This window comes from Parus major, chromosome 1A (assembly GCF_001522545.3).
Source record: "Parus major isolate Abel chromosome 1A, Parus_major1.1, whole genome shotgun sequence".
Taxonomy (NCBI): Eukaryota; Metazoa; Chordata; class Aves; order Passeriformes; family Paridae; genus Parus; species Parus major.
The window spans coordinates 42,496,914-42,520,651 of NC_031773.1; the positions used below are offsets into that span (position 1 = coordinate 42,496,914).

General features: G+C 39.9%; 1 protein-coding gene across 2 annotated transcripts in view; it reads left to right on the plus strand.

Moving 5' to 3' along the window:
- Window positions 1-8,636: 8,636 nt before the first annotated feature.
- Window positions 8,637-23,738, plus strand: part of CRADD (CASP2 and RIPK1 domain containing adaptor with death domain) — a 77,330-nt gene continuing 62,228 nt past the window's right edge. The window contains exons 1-3 of one of the 2 annotated variants that reach the window (XM_015628534.3): window positions 8,637-8,777; window positions 11,216-11,456; window positions 11,998-12,303. In XM_015628534.3, coding sequence (XP_015484020.1) covers window positions 12,006-12,303 — 298 coding nt within the window. In that variant the 5' untranslated portion in view covers window positions 8,637-8,777; window positions 11,216-11,456; window positions 11,998-12,005. The remainder of the gene's footprint in view (window positions 8,778-11,215; window positions 11,457-11,997; window positions 12,304-23,738) is intronic. The other variant, XM_015628535.3, reaches the window with a different exon arrangement.

Below are 23,738 nucleotides of genomic sequence, written 5' to 3' on the forward strand. Positions count from 1 at the left end.
CTGTGATGTGGAATCAAGTCACCAAACACTGAGCATATTGACCTAGACTTCATATCATTTGTATTAGTTCCTGTGAGGAAAAGCAGGCTCTGTAACTATAGTGTGCTCGAAGCTGTGAACAATATTTTAAACAGACTGGAGGGGGAACTAGTCCTCTTTGTATGAAAGCACCGTTCTTGTCCTCATTAGGATGCCAGTCCTAGGGCTGATGCATTGCACTAGTAAAACTAAACCACAGTATAGCTTGCAGAAAGCTCGGCTTCTTTCTAACGCAGCACAGAGGAATGATTTGTTCTGGTACAAAAAAATCTAATGATAGAACATGATTAGATTTCAGCGGTACAAAGCTCTTGCATGTAGACTTTGTGAATTTTCAGACATGAAAATTTTCAGACATGTTGTTCAAACATTTTAAAAAAAAATTCAGTGCCTAATTTTTTTTTCTTTGCATTATGGATGTTGTAGCTTGTTTGCAGCACTAGCTTTTAAATTGTGGGCCCCTCAGATTATAAAAATTACTTCTAACTGATATATATACATATATATATAACTGATATATATATAATCTTGAATTGCTAGTACAGAGTGTGCGGCAAAGCCAGTTTCACAGGTTTAATGCCCATGAGTCAACCAAAAATCATGATAAGGACTTTAATCCTAAGCCTTTTTTTCACACAGCCATGTGTTGGTTTGGTTTTTTTTTTTGAGTCTTGGAGTTTCAGATTTTCAAATTTATACCTGGAATGTTAGAAAACCTCTTCACTTTACTTAAAGGAAAACTGAGAATCCTACAATCCTAAAATGCAATGCTTAAAAAAACAACGAAAATAAATACAATTGCAAGATGAATGATGAAAATTGAATTTGTGACAGTAATTAGTTTAGCACTAAACCTAGCAGAAGTGTAAACTAGGGCAGCATTTTAGTTGTATGGGTATCTTCCTGCTGGTCGTATTATCACCAGAGACAGAAAATGGTTTGAGTACAAGATGAATGGGCAGAGTGGGAATGTAACCAAGCAGCTGCACCCAGTGCATTACAAGTAATTTTATTTTAATCTCATCTTGTCAGTATCGTCCTAATTATATTTTATGTAAACACATTCTAGATAAGAAATATAAAATTATTAGCAAGAAGGAAAAATTGTTCACTAGAATTTGGAGGGTAGAAATTTCTTTTATATCTTACAACAATGAGGAATTTACTTCTATAATGAGACTAAATCTCATCACCTTGAGGAAACAGAATCTACATATGACAGGGAGGACAGAGTTCTGTAGTTGTGTGAATTTCTGTACCTTATCCAACTCTTGTGTTTCAGCAAAATGTTCCTGCAGTTAAATTACCTTGTTAAAGATTGTTTAGAAAACTTTATTTACTTACATGCTCTATTCAAGAGCTTTTTCTTGTATTCCTGATAACAATCCTATTGATTTTTCCTTTGGCTATTATCTTAGGCTCTAGCAGAAAGTAAGTCAAGTGATATTAGGGCTTTGCTTTCTTTAAGCCAAAACACATAATAGAAATGGCAAGAGATATCTTTAGACATGGGTATCATGTCTAAGAGTCATTTAAAATAATGTAAAACAAAATTTCTGCCAACTCTGCAGTCATAAAAATAAATCTAAGTATCGTATTTACTGCTAGAGGAAACAATGGCTTGAGGGATTCTAAAAGCTGTATTGCTAATTCTAAATAACAATAAAAAAAGTTGTTGAAAGAAGAAATTGTATTTTAAAAATATAGAAATTAATGTAACTTTTACTATCTAAACCAAAAAAAATCCAAATAGAGTAAGTAGAAGTTATTTGAGTGGTTAGTTCTGTATACACAAAGGAAGTAGGGATGACAAGCTGCGTTGGTATCTCAGTCTAGCTCCTGAAAACCACTTCTCTATTAGCATTAGATTCAGCAGGTCTCAGTATTTTGCTAAGCCATTAGCATGACTGAAAATGCCTGGAAACAGCATTCCACTGACACATAACTTCAGTCACCATAGTCTGAGCTTACTTTACAACAACATGGCGATTTGCCACAGTATTGCTAAAACTGGGTAGTTTCTACAAATGGCTGAGTATCAGTCAAAGGAACAGGAAGGCAGAGTTGGTTCAGGGGCTGACCATCCCCGGTCCCTATCCCATCTTTGACAGAGAGCACACTACAAGCTAGGTGAAATACAGCTGCCAGGAACAAGATGAGAGAATATTCTGCTTTCTAAGGAGGGAATTACTTGTCTGGCTTTCATGTTTGAGAAGGGACTAGAGGGAAAGGACATGGAAAAGCCAGCAACTCCTGTGAGAGGTGGCACTTCTCACGAGGTGTATCAAATAGCTAACCACCTGGATGAGTACAATCCTGAAAGGTGTATTAGTAGAGATTAAAGGTCTAGGGGAAGAACTAGTATCAGTACAGTCTGAATCCACACATAGACAAAGTCTGGCTAGACAGCTCAATTTTGAGAAAAAAGAAAATTAGCTTATAGCAAATTCAAGTCTGTCCTGGGGCCAGGGTTACCAAGCAGGAGAGAGATTAACTGTGTTAATCAATCAGGTTATCTACAGGGCTTTAAAGTAGCCAGTGCCTCTGAGAAAGTCTATAGAAATACAAAAATATATCACCATAATTATGCTGATTAATCTGCCTGATAAATTGTGTATTTTATTCTACTTAGATTCTATTTTTAAAAAGGGATTGCACCTGTGTTTAATTTTGTTTTCTTCCAGAATCTGAGCCATTATTTTTCCAGGAACTGAAACACCAAAATAATACCAGTCCTTTCTATGGTATTAAGGAGGAATATAATACTGGAGCAAAAACTATTTATATTAGCATAAGGAATGAGCTGGCATTTAGTAGGAAAAAGTTCAAAAGATATCCAGTGCAAGTTTAGTGGTGACTTCTGCAAAGAACAAAATACTCTGAAAAAACCCAAACAAACAAATTCAATGCTTCTGCCTTGATTTTTCTTCCACTGGAGGGCAAGGTTTATGTAAGTAAATCCTTTTGATTCCAGTCAAACTGTTCTATAATTGATGTTTCATAGCTGAGGTTTGCAACTTGGTGCACTGTTAGTTAACAAATAATAAATGCAGAGGTATGTTAGATATGGGGAAAGATTCAAAGCCCAGTGCAAATTCTTCTTTTGAAGATATTTGGATCAGGCTTGATAACAGGAGTTTTTTGAAAAATAGCTGTAAATCTGGTAGGTGAAAGCACAAAAATCCCATTTCAAAATGCTTTGTTACAATTTCTCTCTTTAGGTTGCAGCTCTGAAATAGGATCTGTTTGGCTAAGTTGCTGTACCCACACTCTGCCTTCAGGGAGAATCTCCAAATTTGAGAGATTGCTCTGGATACCTTATTACACACATTTGCTTTTTTCTTACCCTGTTTGACACATCTGGAGGGCAGAATAAGTTGTAGACCAACTCTTACTGTTCAAGGGATTTTGAGCTGGGTCATTTTTTGTAGGAAGAGCACTATTAAAGACTGAGCTGCAATTTATCCATCTGTAAAGTGGGCGGTGGACTCAACATTCTGTAATTTCTCAGCATGGGGTGAAAAGTGGCTTATACTTCAAATAACATTGATAGGGACTTAAGCTGCAATGAGGAAAATATCTTTGATTGGCTGCACTGCTAAAAAGAGAGAAGGAAGTAAGTTAGGAAAGTGTGATCCTTGTCTAACTAGATTGCAGTGGATGTGGCACAGCTCCTTCCTGAGCTGAAGTGCTTCAGACTTGTGTTTTCTGCGAGGGAAACTGTGAGAAGCTTTCAGGAAATTCATCTGTTTCTTTTAACTCCCCTGACAGAGGATGCAGTGCCTACTGCAGGATGCTTCACTAGCCTGCAGGCAGGCAGGTTTCATTTTGAAAGCGAACAAAACAGATCAAGTGAATTTTAAATCAAACAGTATTTTTTGTTTGAAAACAGGATGTATGGGAAAGGTATAAGCAGTGGCAAATATCTTGTTAGGGTACCTATAAAAACATTCCATGAATCATTACTAGCTCCTGAAGTCTACCCTTAAAGTAAGAACCTCACAAAATGCAGGTATTGTGCATGAGTTTGCCCAGTTCAAATCCTGGGAAAACAACAGAAGATATATAATAGCAACAGCTATTCTCCACCTAAATAAAATCAACCTTCCATATCTAAAATATTAGAAAACCATTTAATGCGCTGTAATTTGCAAGTAAAGTAAGTTGGTTTTGTGAAAAGGTTTCAGAATTCAATCTTTATTTTAGTCATTTGCCATGTTTGATTTTCAGGTTGATTAGTGAATTTTCTTTGTTTGTTCTCATATTAATAAAATGGTGCTTTGTATTTAAAAAATAATTTCCTAAGTCTGTAATAAATAATAAATAATAAGAGGCTTGCAGTATTTAATCTGTCTCCTCAAAGAATCTTTAAATTAAACTTAAAAATAGAGAACTACATGAATTCATATATTTGAAGGACTACAAATTCTGAGAAATACTGAGTCATGTTTTGGAAGTATTAGGTACACGGGTTTTTTTACAATTCAGTGGATTTTTAAAATTAAATGTATGCAAAAGTTTTGCATTTGATGCTTGCTTCGTTTTATAACTATTTCTCCTTGTTATAACTTTTTGCTAGGGATTATTTGTATCACAGGAAACAGCACTAAGAATTCACTGCAGTACTGCTAATAAACACTTATTTTTATTATGGAAACAATGTAAATGTATAGACACTACAGAATCACTTTAAACCCCATGTTTTATGATCCTTTAAAACTTTCTGTGCTGTATTTTACTTATATGCTGGATGTGCCTTTTAATAAAATGCTACTTTTACGGAAGTTCATGACATGTCACCTATATTTTATATTAATTCCTCTCTTTGATCTCCATTTAAAGCCTTTATCATTTAAATGAATGGAAGTTACGAAGTATCGGAACAATTATGCAGCAGCCCAAGGGCTGATCCCATTCAGTGATGTGCTTTTGTTCTCCCAACATCTTTTTTTAGGAGGGATAAGGAATCATTTTCTAGTAGCAGATGTCACCTGAAGAGCAACACCCCTTCCCAACTAACCATCTAGTGCCCTCAAATCCTGCCAGCATCCAGCACAGCATGCCCAGATTTTGGTCTACATTTTGGGCAAACTTTCTACACCAAGCCCTTCCCTTCCCTGGCATCACAGCCAGGTTTTCAGTGACTGGCACAGGAGATCTGGATGCTGGCATTACAGAGGCCCAGGGCTGCAAAGGGGAGTGCAATGGGCACCAGACTGAGGAGGAAGAGAAGAGGGAGGAAGGGGTTATTGCCTGTTTCAGCAGTGGACAGCAGTGCTTTGCAAGACCCTCATCTGGCCTTCAGACCACCTAGTTTGGCTCACTCTGACTTACATTTTAACACTGTTTTTGAGACACATCACTTACAGAAAAGTTTTCTGTGCTCTTTTTTCTAAAATTGACAGGGAAGCATGCAAGATATGTTTCTCTTTTCCCTTCTTAATTTCTGAGGTTTTGTGAGAGATTTAACCATTTAGATGTGTTTTTAATAAACAAACCTTATTTTAATAACAAAATCTTATTTTTTCTTTTGTCCCTAAAGCTGGAATGCTGTCTTGCAGACAACTGAAAATAGCATAATCCTAATAGATTTAATCTGCTTGTGCCAGTTTTAACAACCCATTTGGCCTTTTGTTATCAGCAGAAAATAAACTAGTCTGTAGAAAACAAAATACAGACATGATGGCCTCTCAATATGCAGAACCAAACAGAACAACCTTTTAAGACCAAAAGTCTGAGGATACTGATGTGCAGAATTGACTGTGGTCCATTGATCTGCAAAGTCCAGGAAATACTTTTTTAATCTACATGGTTAGCTTTGAGATTTAAGCAGTTAGTGGGCCTTTGAGTTGACACCAAACTGGCTCAAATATATCTAAAATATATGTATGTATTTGTCCTTAAAACTGAAATAGAACCAAACCATCTCTCTGAAGTTTTGTTGAACTTGGACCAGAACAGAACTGGAAGACTTTTAGTGAGGGCTGAACTCAAATGGGACCAAAACAAAGAATTTAAGGACTTCACTCCTTGGACTTAAAGTATTAACTCTGTGTATCCTTATCCTGTAACCTGTACTATATAATCAAAACCTGGGCTGCATTGCTAAAGATGAACCCAAAACACTAGTAGCATATTTACAGTTTCCACTAAATCAATTTGCAGCACTAGTTATTAATATTAGGAAAAGGAAACATCAGATTTTCCCTTAATGAGCTTTGGACCTCTGGTGCTGTCCTCTTCCTTCCTAGGCTTATCTATTTCCTTTCACTGCTTTTCTTCTTTCTATCTCTCTTCAGACTGCAAGCAAATACGTGACTAAATGCTGACTGTATAACTGCTATAATTTCCTTGGGTGGAATTTGGAGCTGCTCTATGCATATCCATATGTTTTTTATCTATAACTTTCTAAGACATTCTTGGATAGTATAAAATTTAAAAAACCTATCTGCCTCATCTGGCAAAAAAGATATAGTAAATGCAAGTGATGTAACTGCTTGTCCTAATTTTCTATTTTAAAATGCAGCCACATTATCTGCAATTAAAAGCAGCTGTCAGGATTGCAATGATGAGATTCTCTGAAGTCTCCAAGTTTGGTCACTTCTGTTCCAGATATAATACAGGTCCTTAGATCATGACTGAAAAAACAAAATAAAAACCAACAACCAGCACTGACCATCAGAAGTACAAGAAGCTGGGAAAGGAAACTTTCAGTAGCTGTGTAGTGCTGCGCTGAGAAAAGATCGTACAGACGGTTTGTGCTTGTCTCTGCTCCCTGGTGCTGCTCTGTGCTGTTTACAAATGTATCTTCTCACAACTAATATTACAAATGTTGTGGCAAGAAAATTTAAAACCACCTCAGTTGTACTTTGGCACCAACAGCAGCATACTTTTTGTCTTGGAGTTACTTACTTGGCTGTTGTCTGTTAATACATTGCTCTGAAACAACACAGAGGAGCATTTAGATTTTTTTTTATGTCTGTGTTCCTAGAAGACTAACATGTGCCTGAGACAAAAAAAAACATTTACCTTGGTTTATCAGATATATTACAATAAGATACTATTTATCAATTATTCACAAGCAATTTAACCCCCTGTATCAAACTAATTACCTGGAAATAATTATAGATAAAAGTGTTATGTCATCAAACCAAAAACACTGGTATAAAACTGCCAAATAAGTAGCATCTTTGCAGAAACTGGCTGCATGACAAATGCATCTATTTTTTTTAAACATTTCTTAAAACCAGCATACAAATGTTGCCTTTAAGGCTGATTTATATTCTGTGTCCACATAAATTCTCAAATGTCAGCCACAGGAAAAAGCAAAGGGAAAGGATTTAAGATTCCTGAGTGTGACTGCCTATCTTTATGCAAAATCTTGTAGACAGATAACATGTTAAGCATAGGCAGTATGTGAACTCCACCAATACTTTTGCTTACGTATTTCCATGGCAAGTAATTCCAGGGTACAGTATCTAGGAAAGACACGTAAAGGTTTCCACAACTAGCTTCCAAATACCCTTAAATATTTCAAATACCCTTAAATCTGTACGATTAGTCTAAACAGAGTGTACAAATGGGATTCACAAGGTGACGACGTTTCTAGCAGCAGCTGCAGCAACCACTTTTCCATCTTTTCCAGAGGGTAGGTATTAGCACGCTGTGCAGACCACAGCCAGCTTGCTGTGGCTGCCTGCAGCTTCAAAGGTAGTACGTTCCAGCACTGGAAGATATTATTTTTTTTTTCCCTCTTTCATCGCTATTGCGGTCCCGACATGAAAGAAAAAGGGCTGACACCACTCAATCCCGTGTGACACCTGACACCTATGCAACAGGGGGAAAAAGTTATTCCATGATGTGTGAGCGAAAGTGACACCGGCTCGTTTTTACAGCTCTGTGAATCACAGTCTTCTCTTTTCTACCGTATTTCGGTTCCAGGTATCCGTATAAAACCAAGTGAATAATACAGTATTCATTAACAGAAGAATAAAACAACAAGAATGTGCACGGCACTGTGGTAGACACAGGCCAGCTCTTACTTTACTAAATACAGTATTCATTAACAGAAGAATAAAACAACAAGAATGTGCACGGCGCTGTGGTAGACACAGGCCAGCTATTACTTTACTACATGGTTTTCGTCCATTAAAGTTTTTTCGTTTTTAGGCTGTTCACATAGAAGTAACGAAGCTAAATGTGTACAATACTCGCTATAATATGCTCCGTGTTTGATATGACGATACCAGCACCAGGATGAAGTTCAGTTTAGCGCATACTCACAAATAGTAATCAGTATGCCTAGAGAGTAATGAGATCAGCTGTTTCTAATGTCATTAAAGCTGCAATTTCGTAATTTCTAATTTGATTTCAGATACAACCCCTCCTCTCACTAAACAGCCCCACCACTCTAACTCCTGAGAGCGCAGGAGGTCCTCAGAACTCCTGGAAAGGCGCCTCCTTGGCGGAGACACCTCCCGTCCCCGCCCCGGCAGCGGCAGGAGCAGCGGCGGGGCCCCTTCCCGGGCGGGCCGCGGCCGCTGCCCGCAGCTGACATGGCGGCCGCGGGCCCCTCCCGCGCTGGCGGCCCGGAGCGGCCGCCCCTCCTCGGCCGCCCGCAGCAGGGCGGCGGCGGCGGCGGCTTCCGGCAGAGCCCTCTTGCCTTCAACAAAGATGGTGCTCCCCGCGCAGGCCCCGCGGGCGCCGGCGCGCCCCGCGTAGCTTCCCGCTCCCCTCGCGTAAGTACGGGGCGGGCGCTCCCCGCACGCTGCTCGCTCGCCGGGCGCTGCCGGCGGCTCCGCTCGGCTCGTCCCGTCCCGTCCCGTCCCGTCCCGTCCCGTCCCGTCCCGGGCGCCGCCAAGGGGAAGCGGGACAGCGGAGCCGTTCGGCGGCGTCCCCGGCGCTGCGGGGCCGGGGCGGGGGCCGGGCTTCCCGGGAGGGCCGGGCTGGGGCGGCGGGGCCGCCTCCACTGCCGCAGCCCTGCCCGGAGGGAGGCCGGGAGGGGAGGAAGGCCGCGGGCCGGTGCTGCCGGCGGGGGCTCGGGCCGGGGTGCGGGCAGCTGGTCCCTGGTTGTTACAGGAGCAGCAGCTGCCACACCTCGGCAGGGAAGACGTTAAAGCAGAACTTGGGGTTTTGGGATTTTTTTTGGGGGGTAAGATTTTTAACCCGTAGGCATGCTGTTAGTAGCCAGAATCACTCATGGGTTAGGCAGGTGAGTGCAGTTGGAGTTCCAGAAAACGGTGAAATGTTTCTAGCAAAAAAATCTAAGTGAATGAGCCTTTTTAGTGTCAGAAGGGGCCCTTATCAAAAGTTTTATCCCCAGTCATGCACAGTTACTCTGTCAGATCCAGAAAAATGCAAACCTGCTTGTGTTGCTGATTCAAGGACTGTGCTCATTCAGCAGGTCATGGGCTATATTTCTTAAAACTTGGCTTTAGAATGGAAAAGATCCATTTTCAGAAGTATCTGGGGATGTTTGAACCATGTAATCTTTTTGGTAAATGGACATTTCATATTTTTACTTTCTGTAAAATTACTAGACTAAATTTAATTCAGAGCTTACTTTGAATCCAGATACAGGCTGTGGCTAAAATGAATTTGTTAATTCTGTGTTGCACTAAACTCTGTCCCAACACTGTTACGCATCAAAATCCTGATATATTTCCATATCTAGATGCTTAGTTCCTAACTCAGACATTTGCTTCTCACAGTAAACACACACAAAGAAACACTTTATCTTTAAAAAGGCCTCAGAAATCAGCATGCCCCATCCTGGAAGTTTACCAGGCCAGTGCCAGGACTTTAGACCCTCAGTTGTGCGCACTCTGCAGTCTGAAGGCAAAGGCCTTTTTCAGCAGAAATTCCCCCTTCAGATTCCTGGCATTTCTCAGTGTTCAAAGGTGCAAACCTTTGGTTTGTAAGAGCTTTATTTTTGAAAAATGTTGGTTGCTTTGGTCATGAAGAAGAGGAGCTCATCAAGTTCTGTACAGTCCTCATCCAGCACGTGAGGATGATCCTGGACAGGGACTCTCAGGGCCCATTCAGAATGTGAGACAAAACTTTTGTAGTATATGTAACAGTTTTCTACCTGGGAGATCACACCCTCAGAGGTGCTTCTGGATGCCTTTCTTGAGCCCTGCAAGTGCTTCATGAGCTCGGGGGTGTTCTCCTAGAAGGAAGAAGTGGTAGGATTTACTGCCTGAATTTTGCTGTAGTCCAGAGATTGCTTCCTGTAGTGTACAGGTACAATGACCAGAATCTTCAGCTTCACCTGTCCAAAATTAGCATCCTGACATCAAGTGGGAAAATCCAGTTCTTGCCTGCTCTTTTTTATCTCCTTGCTTGTGCTACTGTCTCAGTCCATGATGGAGTTTGATGTTTGAACTCTGCTCAGGAAGGATTTCATAGGGACATGGGCTGGCATAGCAGTATTTGATTCCCACATGACCCCTAGACAGAAGATAAGCACTTTGAAATTCACTTCAGTAGATGAGAAATGCACTGGGTAACCTGGAAAAGATGGTAGTCTTCCAGGAAGATGCTTTCCAGCAGTGCTTTTGGCACTTGATGGAAGCATTTTTGGAAAGTAGCTGTGTCAGTGGATGTCACAGACAGGCTTTTCCAGTCTCTCCCATGGCACTGAGTTCTTGCATTCTGTCCAAGGTGCCATTTACATGCCAATATGTTCTGTTGGTCACCCTCCTGGAGTTCAACAACCAGGCCAACCACACTGTCTTTGATGGGGCCCTGGGAGTGAGTAGGCACCTCTGTTGGTAAGAAGACTATATCAGGTTTCATGGAAAAGCTTTGAAGGTTCTGTCCTTGTATCCTCAAGCTGAATGAAGCAGAATTTCTGCAAGGTCTAGTGGTTCAAACAGCAGTGTCTAGTTTAATTATGAGAAACCCTCTTGATAATCACACTCAACATTTTTTTACACTGCTGCCATTTTTTTACTTCATTTTACTAATGAGAAAGTATTTAATTATGTTGTCTTGTCATTTTCCTTTTCAAGTCCTAGTAATGGGCCCAGGGATATGTTTGTCGTTAAGAACTTTGATGGTTCAAAGGTTCTGGCTTGAACTTCTGACTTGGTCTTGGATGAGCTGCTTGGTGTCTCTGGAGCCTGATTATTCTTTTGTAGTGGCAATAAATGCATCTTTTTCACCTTTTGTCTAGTCAGTGTTAGCCAAATGAAACGGAAGCTGGCAGATGGCATCTGATCACTTCCTGTGAACACATTAGAAGAGAGGGAGAAGAGCTACTTAAGCTAAGCAACAGTTCTGGCAGAACAAATGCCTATAAATAGAAGGGGATAAATTTGAGATGGAAATTCAAAGAAAGTTTCTTCTCATCAACTGTTGAACAGTTGAGCAGTCTTCCAAGATGAGTCAAGGTTGAGAAAGACCTGGTACATAAGGTATGTTTCTACCCCTCGTAAACTTGAAATGCATCATGAAGACCAAAGCTACTTGCTGATTCTGTCCCTGTTGCTTCTGCTTGGCTGAGATGCATCTACCAGTCTTGCTGCTGCTTTTGTAATTGTATCAGTGGTCAGGTGTGACATCTGTTTAATTTTGGGGGGTTAGTGTCTCGTAAGGTCTGGCAAGTGCTCTAACTGCCTTTAGTATGGACCTTAACCAGTTAATAGCAGGATTATTTGGCATGAGTTTCATTCCAGCAAAGGACTGGTCTTTGCAATGCCAAATGTTCTATTCCTGTCTAGTATTTCCCAGAAATTGCATCATTTTACCTCATGAGACAGTGAAATCCGAGTGGAAAGAAGATGATGGGGATCATTAGTAGTTTTGCCAGGTTGGTGATTTCTGAGCTTAGAGTTTTCTCTAAAGGTTGTCAGGTGTCAGACATCACTTTGGGATGTTCAGATATCACTTCTGAATGTTAAAGGTTGAAGTATTTTAATCTTCACACATTTCCTTACTCCTTTTCTCACACTCTAGGTTGCCAGATGGATGCCAGAGACAAGCAGCTTTTACGCTCCCTGCGCCTGGAGCTCTGCACGGAAGTGCTGGTGGATGGACTTGTTATTCAGTATCTCTACCAAGAGGGGATTCTCACAGACAGTCATGTTCAAGAAATAAAAGCCCAAACCACTAGCCAGAGGAAGACCATGATGCTCCTTGATATTCTCCCTACCAGAGGACCCAAAGCTTTTGATGCATTCTTGGATTCCTTACAGGAGTTCCCGTGGGTTAAGGACAAGCTGATGCTGAAGCGGAAGGAAATGACAATACAAGATCCTTCAGGTAAGGCCAGGGTTGCTGTTGCTGCTATTTTGAAGCTTTTTCTCAAGCCATAATTTTGAAAGTATTGAATGTACCAGTAATTTCAAGTTATGCGTCGTGTAAACTCATGATACCAAGAAGAGGGAACAGCCTGAATTTCCTGGAAGCCAGTCAAACCGCAGGAAATACTGCAAAGTTTGGGACAAGAGCAGGGCTGAGTTTCAGGAGACAAGGAGACAGCAGGAGGGGCTACCTTGGGAGAGGCAGGGATGTAGGAGGACCCATTGCCTCAAAGGGAATGGACTATAAAAAGTAATTTAGACTAGCTGCAGAACAGTGTCTTTGCCATCCGTATCTAATATTGTTTCATTTATGTATGTTTCACAGTGGTTTGTTCTTGAAACATTTATATTTACAGAGTTTTTATTTGTTGACTTTTATTATGATTTTAATGTAATTTTGATTTAGTACTGTATGCTAATTTAGATTTATTTAGTTTATTGTATTTAGTGGAGTGCACATATCTAGGATCATTACTTGCAAAATTACTAGCCGTTGCTTATTTTTAAAACAAACGTAGGAGCTAACTGATTCTTTAGTATAATCTCTGGCTTTTTGGCATTTAAATATACTTCTAAAACTAGTTTTCTAGACTTGATGTTTGTTCAGATGTTTCTTTACCAGTCTATGCATACAGTTGCTGAGCTGTTCTGAATTCAAGTGAACAGCTTTAAATGCACATTTCTTTTCCCAGATTCTGGCAGTGTGCACTGTCTGCTAACCTCATGTTGCCAGTGAGGTAGTGAAATAGTCCTCACTTGAGAACATCTTATCCAAGCAGTCTGATTAATCTTTCTCCAAGCCCTTTCCTCCTGCTGTACCCCCATTTTAGTTTGGTCATGCATATTTTGATGCACATGACGTGTGATTTTTCCAGTGTCAGTGTGCTTTGCGTGAGACTGAAAGCCTGTGAAGAAGGGTGGCTAAGACCCGTTGTCCATCATGTGCACCTGCATCTCAGTTAGCTGCATGTTCAAGAACATTTTATCAAGATCTGCTGGACAAATCTGAGATTCCCTTACCTTAGGACATTTTTAATGGAATATTGTGACAGCTGGTCTTTCTGTTGGTCTCTGTGTACGTTGCTGTGTGCATGCTTGGAAATGAGTAAACAATTTTCAAAATTTGGGAATAAGTGTCCTATGCTGCCTACAAGTTCTCATCATAATGCAAACCATGGCATTGAGTGTGTTGGAAAAGGCCTTGTTCACTTAAATACTGTCATGCTAGTGCACTTTATTTGCCTTACAAATCAGCCTCTTTGTTTGATAATTGCTGCTTAAGCTGGTGAATAACCTTATAGTTCCAGACACACACAGCCATTAAATACAGTCAGGATCATGTAGTTTGTTACTGAAAAAAATTATTACCAATTTTTGTCCTTTTGATTGTTTTGTGGACTGCTTGTTCCTGCTCTTGACGGCTTGTGATTAATGTGCTGGATTTCTGCGTATCAGGTTCTCTGGTTTCAAGTGGGCTGACTGTACTTGATAGTCCTATTGCCAAATTTTGTGTGTAAATTAGAAAAGGCTTCCAGGTTAGATCAAAGGTTACCGTTATTTTTATGGTGGCAATACAGAGAGTTAGAACGGAATAGGAGGCGGAAAGCCAAGTTTGTTTTAATATTTAGGCATGTTCTTTAGAAACCAAAGAAAGAGCACCATCTGTGCCCTCATAAATGCTGAGTGCACCCTGGAATGAATTGGAAACTATGGTGGCAGCATCAGAGCTGATTGGTTTGGGATAAAAAGATTCACTTTGCATTCTAACAACAGACTTGGAAGCTTTTGTCTTGGCAGAGTACGTGAACATCCGCTTAGCCTTAAGCATGGAAAGAGCCATTGGCTCTAAAAAAACTATAAGCATATTTAAAATTGTGTTCTCTAGTGCCATGCTGGATAACTTATGCCCTATTGGAAACTATGCTTATAACTGATTATTTGTCAGTGGTAATTTGTTTTAAGGAAGCCATTTGTGGTGAAAAAAGCTTGCCACATAGGCACTATCCTTCTTGTATATCCTAAGTCTTTTAAAATGGAAGTTGGTTTTATGTCCCCAGATTTTAAATTTTTTTATTTTTTACTTTGGATCATAAAAGCCAAGGAAATGGAATGCTTTCTGTTCACTTGCTTATGCTCAATTAAAATTCTGTTAAGGAAAAAAAAACTATCCTTAGTTTTTACAGACCCTTTTGCAGGAGTAAGGAGTGGTAGAAAATTGATCCTTGATGGAAGGTTTTGTTTTAGTCTTTTGCTTCTCAGTGATTACATGTAGGATTTTTAAAGTCAGTAATTAAATAGACTATTAAATTATGTCTATCTGAACCTGGAAACTGGCATGTACTCTGTGATTTTCTTTTTGTGTAGGCCTTTGAATTATTTTGCATTTTGTTCAAAGAGATCAGGCTTTCTATCCTTCCTTCAGCTGAGAAGTATAGTTGGTTAAAAAAACCTCAAAACTGTAATTATGTAGAAACTTTCAGTTTATTTTCTTTTCCTAGTAAAAAACAAGCCCAAACCAATAAATCAAACAGCAATTTCAGAAAGTCAGAAATAAAAATATTTTTGTTGGTGTTGTATAAATATGATCTGGTGGACCAAGCAACTGCAAAATGGAAGCCAAAGTCTGAGATCTAGACAAGACTCTGCCATTGACTCATTGTGAGTCTTTAAGCAAATTCTTTCAAGGCAATGAATTTATTGATTCCTAAGTTGTGTAACTCGGTGTAATGTTCGTGAAACAGCATAGAGTGGAACTGTAAATTGGCCCAGGATTCAACCCAGACTATGCTGTTCGGCTGCTTGCAAATAAATGAGCTTTAAAACCTCTGTTATCCTGAGTTTTATTGCTGATTGTCAGTTGACTTAAAAGTAATAGTTCTTTATACTGTTATCTGATGTACTTCCATTGAACACAGAAGACCTTAATTCTGCAGAGCATGAGGAATAGTTTTTCCATGAGAATCAGGAGGGTGGTGTGCAGGCAGGTAGGGCCAGTTGCATCTGTGTAACTGAAGCAAACACAGGATTTCTTCCCCTTGCTTGTTTACTTTATGCAAGGACAGCATTTTTTCTTTCTCCTCTCTCCTATGGAACTGTCAGATGGCCACAGCTTTGGAGAAACCTTTTCATAAGTTAGGGAAAGCATAGTTGTAAAACCCCAAAATTTCAAAAAGAAAGTTTAAAGTCGTGCTTTTGGAGGTAAGTGTTTATGACTTCAATTGATTTAAAGGTGATAGGGTATCTTTCTGGTTTGTATAACAACCTGTGATAAGCCAGTTCACCCTGTGCAGAGTGGCATTGCCACACAAACTTAATCATTATAAACATCGACCACAGAATGACTTTCTGGTTTTGAAGATCAAAACTTCTGCCATAGTAACAGTTAACAAAAGTAATGCATGTTTCATTGGGGAAAGGCTTCTGATTTTTCTGCCCTAGTTTGGATAACTTTATGCCTTTGTCAGGAACATAAATCTTCAATATAGTCTTATAATTCCTATGAAAAACTACAGCTGTTGGCAACAGAATTCCCTTCTTTCTAGGAACAGCAAACAGCAACAATTACCCAGTATCTTTTGCTCTGAATAAAAAAAATACAAGTTTTGATGGTGTTTGTTTACCAGATTGTTTTTCTAATCTCTCTCTGGTTGGGGATTTCTCAGCTCAAGTATTATATTTCTCTCCATAATACACGTGCTGTAAAATAATTTACTTCTAAAACTGTTAGTACTGCACCTCTTTGTAGTATAGATGATTTCTTCATTCCACAGGAAATTGCAGCATACCGAGAACAAAAAAGTGAGATACGGCATTTGCCAAAGGAATCCTGGAGCAGCTGCTGCTATCTGGCAAATGTTAGTGAATTTAGGGCATCAGAATTGCCATGGGAAAGCTGTACTTTCACAACTAGGCGAGGAATATTTTCTAATGCATAATTTTGTTGTGGTACCTAGTCAACATTAGTGTCCTGCTAGACTTGGGTGTTCATTTGAACAAATTTTAGTGTGGTTGAGGTTTTTCCCTGGACATGTGGGGATTGTGTGTTGTCATGTAGCTATATAAAGCTTCATGTTGTGTAACACTTTGGATGAAGCATGAAAATACAAAACAAAGCAAAACACTTATGCTGAGTACTTATGCTGAGAAAACAAGACATCCTTCCATCCCCTCCCAGCTTTCCCAAAGTCCTTTCTCCACAGCTGGCTTGTGGGTTTCTAAGAATTTGGATTCAAATGCAAAAGCATTAGTACATGGGGAATTTTAGTATCTCTTACCTTTTGTTGGCTGCTTCCTGCCCTCCTCCTATTCTGCTTCCTCTCCCATCTAATGCAGTGAGGAAACAGCCTGATCTCTTGCCTTCCCATTTAGTTGTCAGATAGGAAAAGCAGCTGAGGAATCCCTTTTCTCTCTAAAATGGTGGACAGAAGACGGTAGGTTTTTTTCTTTCTTCACTTTCCCTCCCCTCTCTTGTATAGTCCAGTGGCAGAAGGGGGAGTTTCCTCCTATGTATGTCTGAAGGAAAGGGGTGGGCTTAGCAGCCTTGGCCTCACTTGGTTGACCTGGAGATGAAGGAATGCCCTTGTGCCACATCTTAATGGCTGGGGGCTACAGAAAATATTCTCTGACTATCTGGAGCAACTCAAAGGCATCCTCATAAGAGAATTTCCCAAACTCTTTTTCACATTCCCATCTCCTTTGAAAATCGGGTGTTACATTTATGGCTTTGGCTGTGTTCCTGACCACAGCAAGATCTGTGAAGTCTGGCATTAAAGGTTTGTGCACACACTCAATATTAACTGTATGCATCACGACATGGACAAGTAATTGACTTCTCAGGTACTATGGAACAGTCTGTGTGTGTAGTTTTAGTTTAATGTGTGTATAGATTTTTTTTTCTTCTTTTTCTTTTAATTTAAGGAATATCTGCTTGCTTTCTTTTTTTGCCATGTTCATGAGTAGCTAGCTTTATGCTGCATACATCTTATGTTTTCACTTTGAGAAGCCTGAATTTTAGGCATTGGTGTTAGAAAGTAGTGTTTCCAGCCTCAAGCAGTTTCTTTCAGGTAAGTTAATGGAAAGATATACCCATACTTGGTGTACTCAGTATCACAAATATGTGAGGCTAATAATCGTACAGGTTTAATGAAACATGTAGACCTGAAAACAAGGAAGGAGGAGTGAGTTCTGGCAAGAGAGGTGTTCAGACCAGCTGTGCCAAATCAACTACTCTTAACCAGTGCTGCTAAGAGGAAGCAATGGGTAACTGGTATTGAAAACTCCCTGGTGTAGGAAGTGGAGACATCCGTGTGCTGACCAGACTTGATGCCTTCCGAAGTTTGCTGCTTCCCCAAGGACTGGATCACAGAGCTTGCCAAAACCTGGCATCATCAGACTTTGCTACTCTCTCATATGGTTATAATAATACTTCAGCAGATTAAGGATGACTGTAGGGCTCGGTGATCCCTTATGAAGGAATTGAGTCCAAGCAGCTTTCTCCACAAATCCATGGAGCTGGATGGGATATATCTGAGAGAACTGAGGGAGCCAGACTATGTCTTTGAGAGGCTGTTTTCTGTCATGTTTGGGAGGCTGTGGCAAGCCAAATGCACAAAATGCAGTAAAGTAACAGGGAACAGTCACCTTGGGCATACCATAGGTAAATCAAGCTTAACCAATTTGATTCTTGCCTTCTATAATAAAACAATCACCTCTGAATGACAGCGGCAGATTTCATTTAATTGACTTGAGCAAGGCTCTCAGCACAGTCTTGTAGCATGCTTGTGGCTAGCTGGGAAGGTATGGACTGAATGGGTGACCTGCACAGTGGCTGAAAGAAAGGTTGGACCACTAGTCTAAGTGGATCATGGTTGCAGCTTCAATGTCCATCTAACAGGTGGCTAATCAGGAATTATGTTTCTCAGGGCTGATAGTGGGACCAATTCTTTGTCAGAGATTGGAGTGACTGTATCTTCAGGAAGTTGCTAGGTGAATTAATTTTGATTGCTCACTTGACCTTCTGAATGGTGCCTGAAGCTGGAAAACAGGATGACTCCAGACCCTGGGTATAATTTGACACAGGAGAGTGGGACTCCCTCTCAGGGGGACCCCAGAAAGCTGGATGAATGGGCCAGCAAGAACCTCATGATGTTCAGGAGAAAGAAGTGTAAAGTCCTGCACCTGGGATACAAAATTGTACAAGATGGGCACTGACTGGCCAGTTGCAAATCTGGATAAAAAAAAGGTGATTGTCTTGATAGACAACAAGTATGATGATGAACACACAAGATTCCGTCAGCAAAAGCAAAGCCAGCAAGCAGGCTTTGGGAAGTGATTATTTGCCTATACTTGGTATTAGAAGATTGTATTTAAAATACTCTATCTATCTTTATGCCACCAGTACAAATGAAAGATTGATAAACTAGAGTCCTGTGGAGCACCACTAAAGTTGTTAATTCAGTGTGAGCTACAGGGAAAGGCTGAAACAACTGACTTTATTTTTGGAGGATAGAAGGCCAAGGAGACTCAGGAAAGGTGGAGTCAGATACTTTATGTGGGTGTGTTGCAAAAGAAAAAGAAGTAGTGGCCACAAGTTGTAGTGAGGGGAAGTGTAATTGACTCAAATTTTAAAAATTCACAAGACAGTTAAGCACTGGCCAGGAGAGTTTGCAGACCAAGTAGGATTGCCCAAAGAGGATTTGGAATCTCCATCTTCAGAGACACCTAACACTCAGGGGTACAAGACCTTGAGCAACCTGATCAGACTTTGAAAGTGGCTTTACTTTGATGTTAGATGACCTCCAAAAGTACCTCCCAACCTAATTTTTTCTGTGATTCTGTAACTTTGGTTTCAAACTCTCTGAGCACAGTATATGGGATTTTATTCCAAATGTAACTGCTGCTGACACAGGGTACTTTGGATGCGTATGTGTGACTTCAAGTTCAGATTAGGAATGTGTTTTTTAAGTGAATGGGAGTGTTTGAATTAGATTTCTTTCAGGTGAATCTAAACTGAAAATTGGTCACTGGATCCATAGGACCAGACTAGAACAAAGTTAGAAGTGAAACCTTCCAACTGTGTGTAGTCTGAACACCAGATCCTCAGCATAATCTGTATATGTGTAACTAGTCTCCTATTGTTCTACTGCTTGCTGATACACATGTATCAGCATCTGTATCCTTCTCTGGCCACAGAATGAGGTGGTGTCCTGGTTTAGGGCAAATTTGGGAGAAATATTGTCTATTAATGGAACCTGCCATCTTGGAATCCTTTCTTCCCAGAATTCTGTTTTCATACTTCCATGTAGATGTAGATGAGTATCATATCAGGGGTACTCAAAATAAATGTGTTTTTTTTTTTTTTTATTTTTATTTTTTTATCTCCCTCTGATTTTTTAAATATGTCTGTTTCCTAGAGTTTATAGTACTGTTTCTCATCTTGGAGTATGTCCATTCCAAATGGCTTACAGAGTTCACTACCTGTAGTTTTCCATTAGACAAAATGCCTTAATTCTCTGTCAATATTTCTCCTCAACTTGCATCACAAAACAATTAAATTTTGCTTGTATTTTATATTTCCAAAAACATGCATAATTGCAATCCTCTGTGATCCCTGAGATCTTTTATTGGTTGTTGCAAACTTCCCACAGTTGGTCTTGTTTGCAACCATTGAAGAAGCTTTGTACAGACAGTGATAATTCTTTTCTGGAGAAGACTGGAAACTTTCTTGTAAGGACTTGATCCTGTAGCTTGATAAAGCCACTTGTAAGCATAAAAAAAGATGCAACTGTTATTTTTGCATGATGTCATCAATATAGGCATTCTGACAATACTAATTAATGGCTCTTGTGGCCCATACATACATGCTAATATGTGTTCCAAAGTAACTGGGAGAACTTTCTGCTTAAGAGTCTCTAGCCTTAATTTTATGAATTTTTATCTTCATTAATATTCTCCTTCAGAGCTGACCTGCTTCTTTTTTAGCACCTTCACAGCTGCCTTGTAGCACCATCTGAAGATGTTTAATTTTTTATTTTTATTGTATGGGAAAATCTATTGTCTTTCATAAATTAAGTTGATGCGTACTATTTAAAAACCAACCAAGCAGAGAAAACACATTCACCTTAACTTTTCTGGGTTGAGGAGGCTGCATAACCTCCCAAAGTCAGTAAAAATGCTAAATAGTGTCTCAGTAAAAGTCTTGGCTCCAGTGAAGTCAGAGGCCAGATTCCTGTTGACCAGAGCAGGACAAAGGCTTTGCCACTGATGACTAAAATGTTCTCTCTGGTGAAAGAATGGATGCTATGCCGTCTTCCCTGCACTGACATGGCAGCATGACTTGACCTTCAAAGAAAAATAACTTCCACATCTGGAAAGCTATTACTAATTTAGTCTCCATACTCCTTTTGCCTGTCAACTGAGAGTATCAGCAGTGGTGTGACTTAATCCTCACCAGGAAATGTCACTTGTATGGCAAAGGTCAGGAGGTTCCTCTAGGATACAGTTAATTACATTGTTAGTGTATCTTGAAGCCCTCCCTGCACTGCCCTATGCAGCTAAATTTTCATTCCAGATCTGTTTACAGTCATATGTTTGTTTATATGAAGGAGAACTAAAGCACCCAAGTATCACTCATTACCTCCAAGTGATACAGTCTATCTTGTTAGAGGATTTATTGTTTTTTATACAAGGCTTTTAAAGACAGTTTTTATCTACTTGGTAATTGTGTAAACAGAAAACCAATCTTGTTGCTTCTTTTTCCCATTAGGCCATTGTTCCAGTATACTGTCAGAGTTTCTTTTTTTCTTCCTGCTCTTGCTTTTTCTGTGAATAAATTTGTTGATGCTAATTAATGTCCTCTGTGCCCCTCAGATACACGCTAACACATGCTCCAGAGTAACTGAGAAAACTTATAACTAAGTAATTTATTCTTGCAAATGAGAAAACCCCATATATTGATGTATTGGCAAGGAGTTTTATATGTGTTTTGACGATCTCTGCTGATGCAAACTGAAGTGAAGCTTCGATGTTCCTTCCAATTTACATTTAGAGAAGGAGCCAATTTGATTTATGCTATAGGGTTTATATGTGCAGGAAATAAGCATTAATGCACTGGATCAAGGTAAATAAATCAGTATTAGTGCACCACTTCTTCTGTCAACCTTCTTAATCTTACTATTTCATCACTTTGCTTGAGATTTTCCAAAGTGCTCATCGTTAACCCAAGCTCACTTAACCCTTCTCCTGTCAAGGTCAAGGGTAAGCTCCCCATGGCTTTAAAGAAGGTGATTTTAGTCCTGTGCATATGCTTTTCTTAGCTTTCATTTGTAGTTAACAATATGTTGTCTTTTTTAACAAACAGCCTGTTTCAGTTTTTGATTTTTCTAATAAAGTATGTGCTGGGAATGAGTAAAAGGACTTTGACAGGTAAAGGACTAAGCCCCTTGCCAGTCCCAGGGATCTCTCTCTGGCTCTGGTGGCATGTAAGCTCCCTCCATAGGCAGGTAATGCTGCATCTAAGCAGGGCCATAGGTGTCCTCAGCAGAACAACCACTGGGAAAGAAAAGCTGGAATGAAAAGGAAAGTCAGTACTTTCTAGTATTTGTATGTGAAGAAAATATTTATTTAACTATTATTTTATTCACTGTAGGCAATGGCTTTGTTTGCTCAGCTTTTGAAAGTGACATGTTCTTTATTCATACTCATTTTCCATTTAATTAAAAAGTAATTTATTTCCCTGTGATCCAGTTCTGCTACATCCCACATAAGATTAGTTTCGCATTGATATTCTTGACCAGTGATTGCTGCAGTCAGGGTGGCAAAACACTCTTATCATCCCCTTGGTTAATGTACTCATGGTGGGTCTGATGACTACATCTGCAAAGTGCTTGTTTTAAAAGCAACTTCAGGTTATAGGAGAAATGCTATCCAGCTGTTTGCAGTAGAAATGAACTCAGGATTCTCAGGGCATTTCTCTTGCTGGCACCTGGATTCTAAATGGGCAGCCTTAAATGGTTCCCTAGCAAGCTGCTGGTTGTGCTTCCAGCCCGGGTGCACTGCAGCTCTTGCTGTTGGAGCGCCTGGGTCACCTCAAAGGCTGCTCTGGGCAGGTCCCAGGCTGCCTGTTAGCCGTGCCAAGCAGCGCAGTGCTTGCTCATCACTGCTGTTGGCATGCACAGCCAGGCCTTTCTCTGGCCATTTCACCTACGGTGCCAAATCCTGTGGGCTTTTGCAGCACATACCTGTCAGACAGAGCTATGTCCCTGCCAGCTGCTGGCAGCAAGGTGCAGCTCTTCACATGGAATAGTGTAATATTGATATCACCCCACAGAGTAACAGGTAGGATACCTCCTTGTGGCTTCATGTCTTAGAATCTTCCCTAATAAGCTCATCTATGGTTTATATCAGCAGTGCCCCCTCAGCTGTGTTTGTAAATATTTTGTGGAGGCATAGCTCCAAGAGAGAGCTCATATATTGAAGTTTGAGTAGATTAAAGTCCTTTCCAGTAGTTGAAAGAACTTTTTCTAAGTCCTAGAAAGAGATAGGGCTTGAGTTCCTCTCTTTGTTTCACCTGGGCTAATTGAGGCAGCTTCTGAGTTGGTGTGCTGGCCTTTGTGAATTCCTTCCTTAATGCCCCTAAGTTTCCTCAGAAATTGTGCATGGATTTCAGCACAATAATTGGACCTTCTTCTGGGATAAGGGGATTGACAATAAACCTGTGTTTCTGCCTTGCAACTGAATGGAGTAGAATTGACTCTGTAACTGTGAGTCTTGTTTGCATTTATCATCGTTTATGTTTCATTCATCCTAGTTCTCATACATAGCAATGTTAAATGTATCTTTAAGTTTTTCAACTAAGTGCAACACTCCTTTTCCTATGTAGAAGGTAGACACATGCACTTCACTTGTCTCTTTAAAGTTGTTACTTATATTAGAGATTGTTTAGGTTCCAGTATGACAAAGGGGCGAAATATAGAAGAAATTAGCAATACCTGTTTAGCACCAATATCTGTTGTTTATTAAGAGGCTGTTACCATGCTTCAGTTGAGATAAGAAAGTTGTCCAGCTCCTGGCATGGCACTACACTGGTCTGGTACCTTGCACAGGACAAAAGTCCTGAAAGGAGCTTCTCAGTCTCCAGAAGTAAATAGTCATCTTGCATGTTGTCCATATACCAATTAGTGGAAGCATGTGTATTGCTAAAATTTAATTGGAATAGCTAATTTAAAGAGATCTGAGTTAATATATTTTTATTGTCAAACTCAACCTGCAAACATTGGTTTGTGTGACTGTATTCTTGTTAACATGCTCAGTGGCCTCAGGCGGATTACTTGCTCCAAGTTTACTTTAATGATCCACAGGATTGGGCTATAATGTATATATAAACAGAGTCTGTAG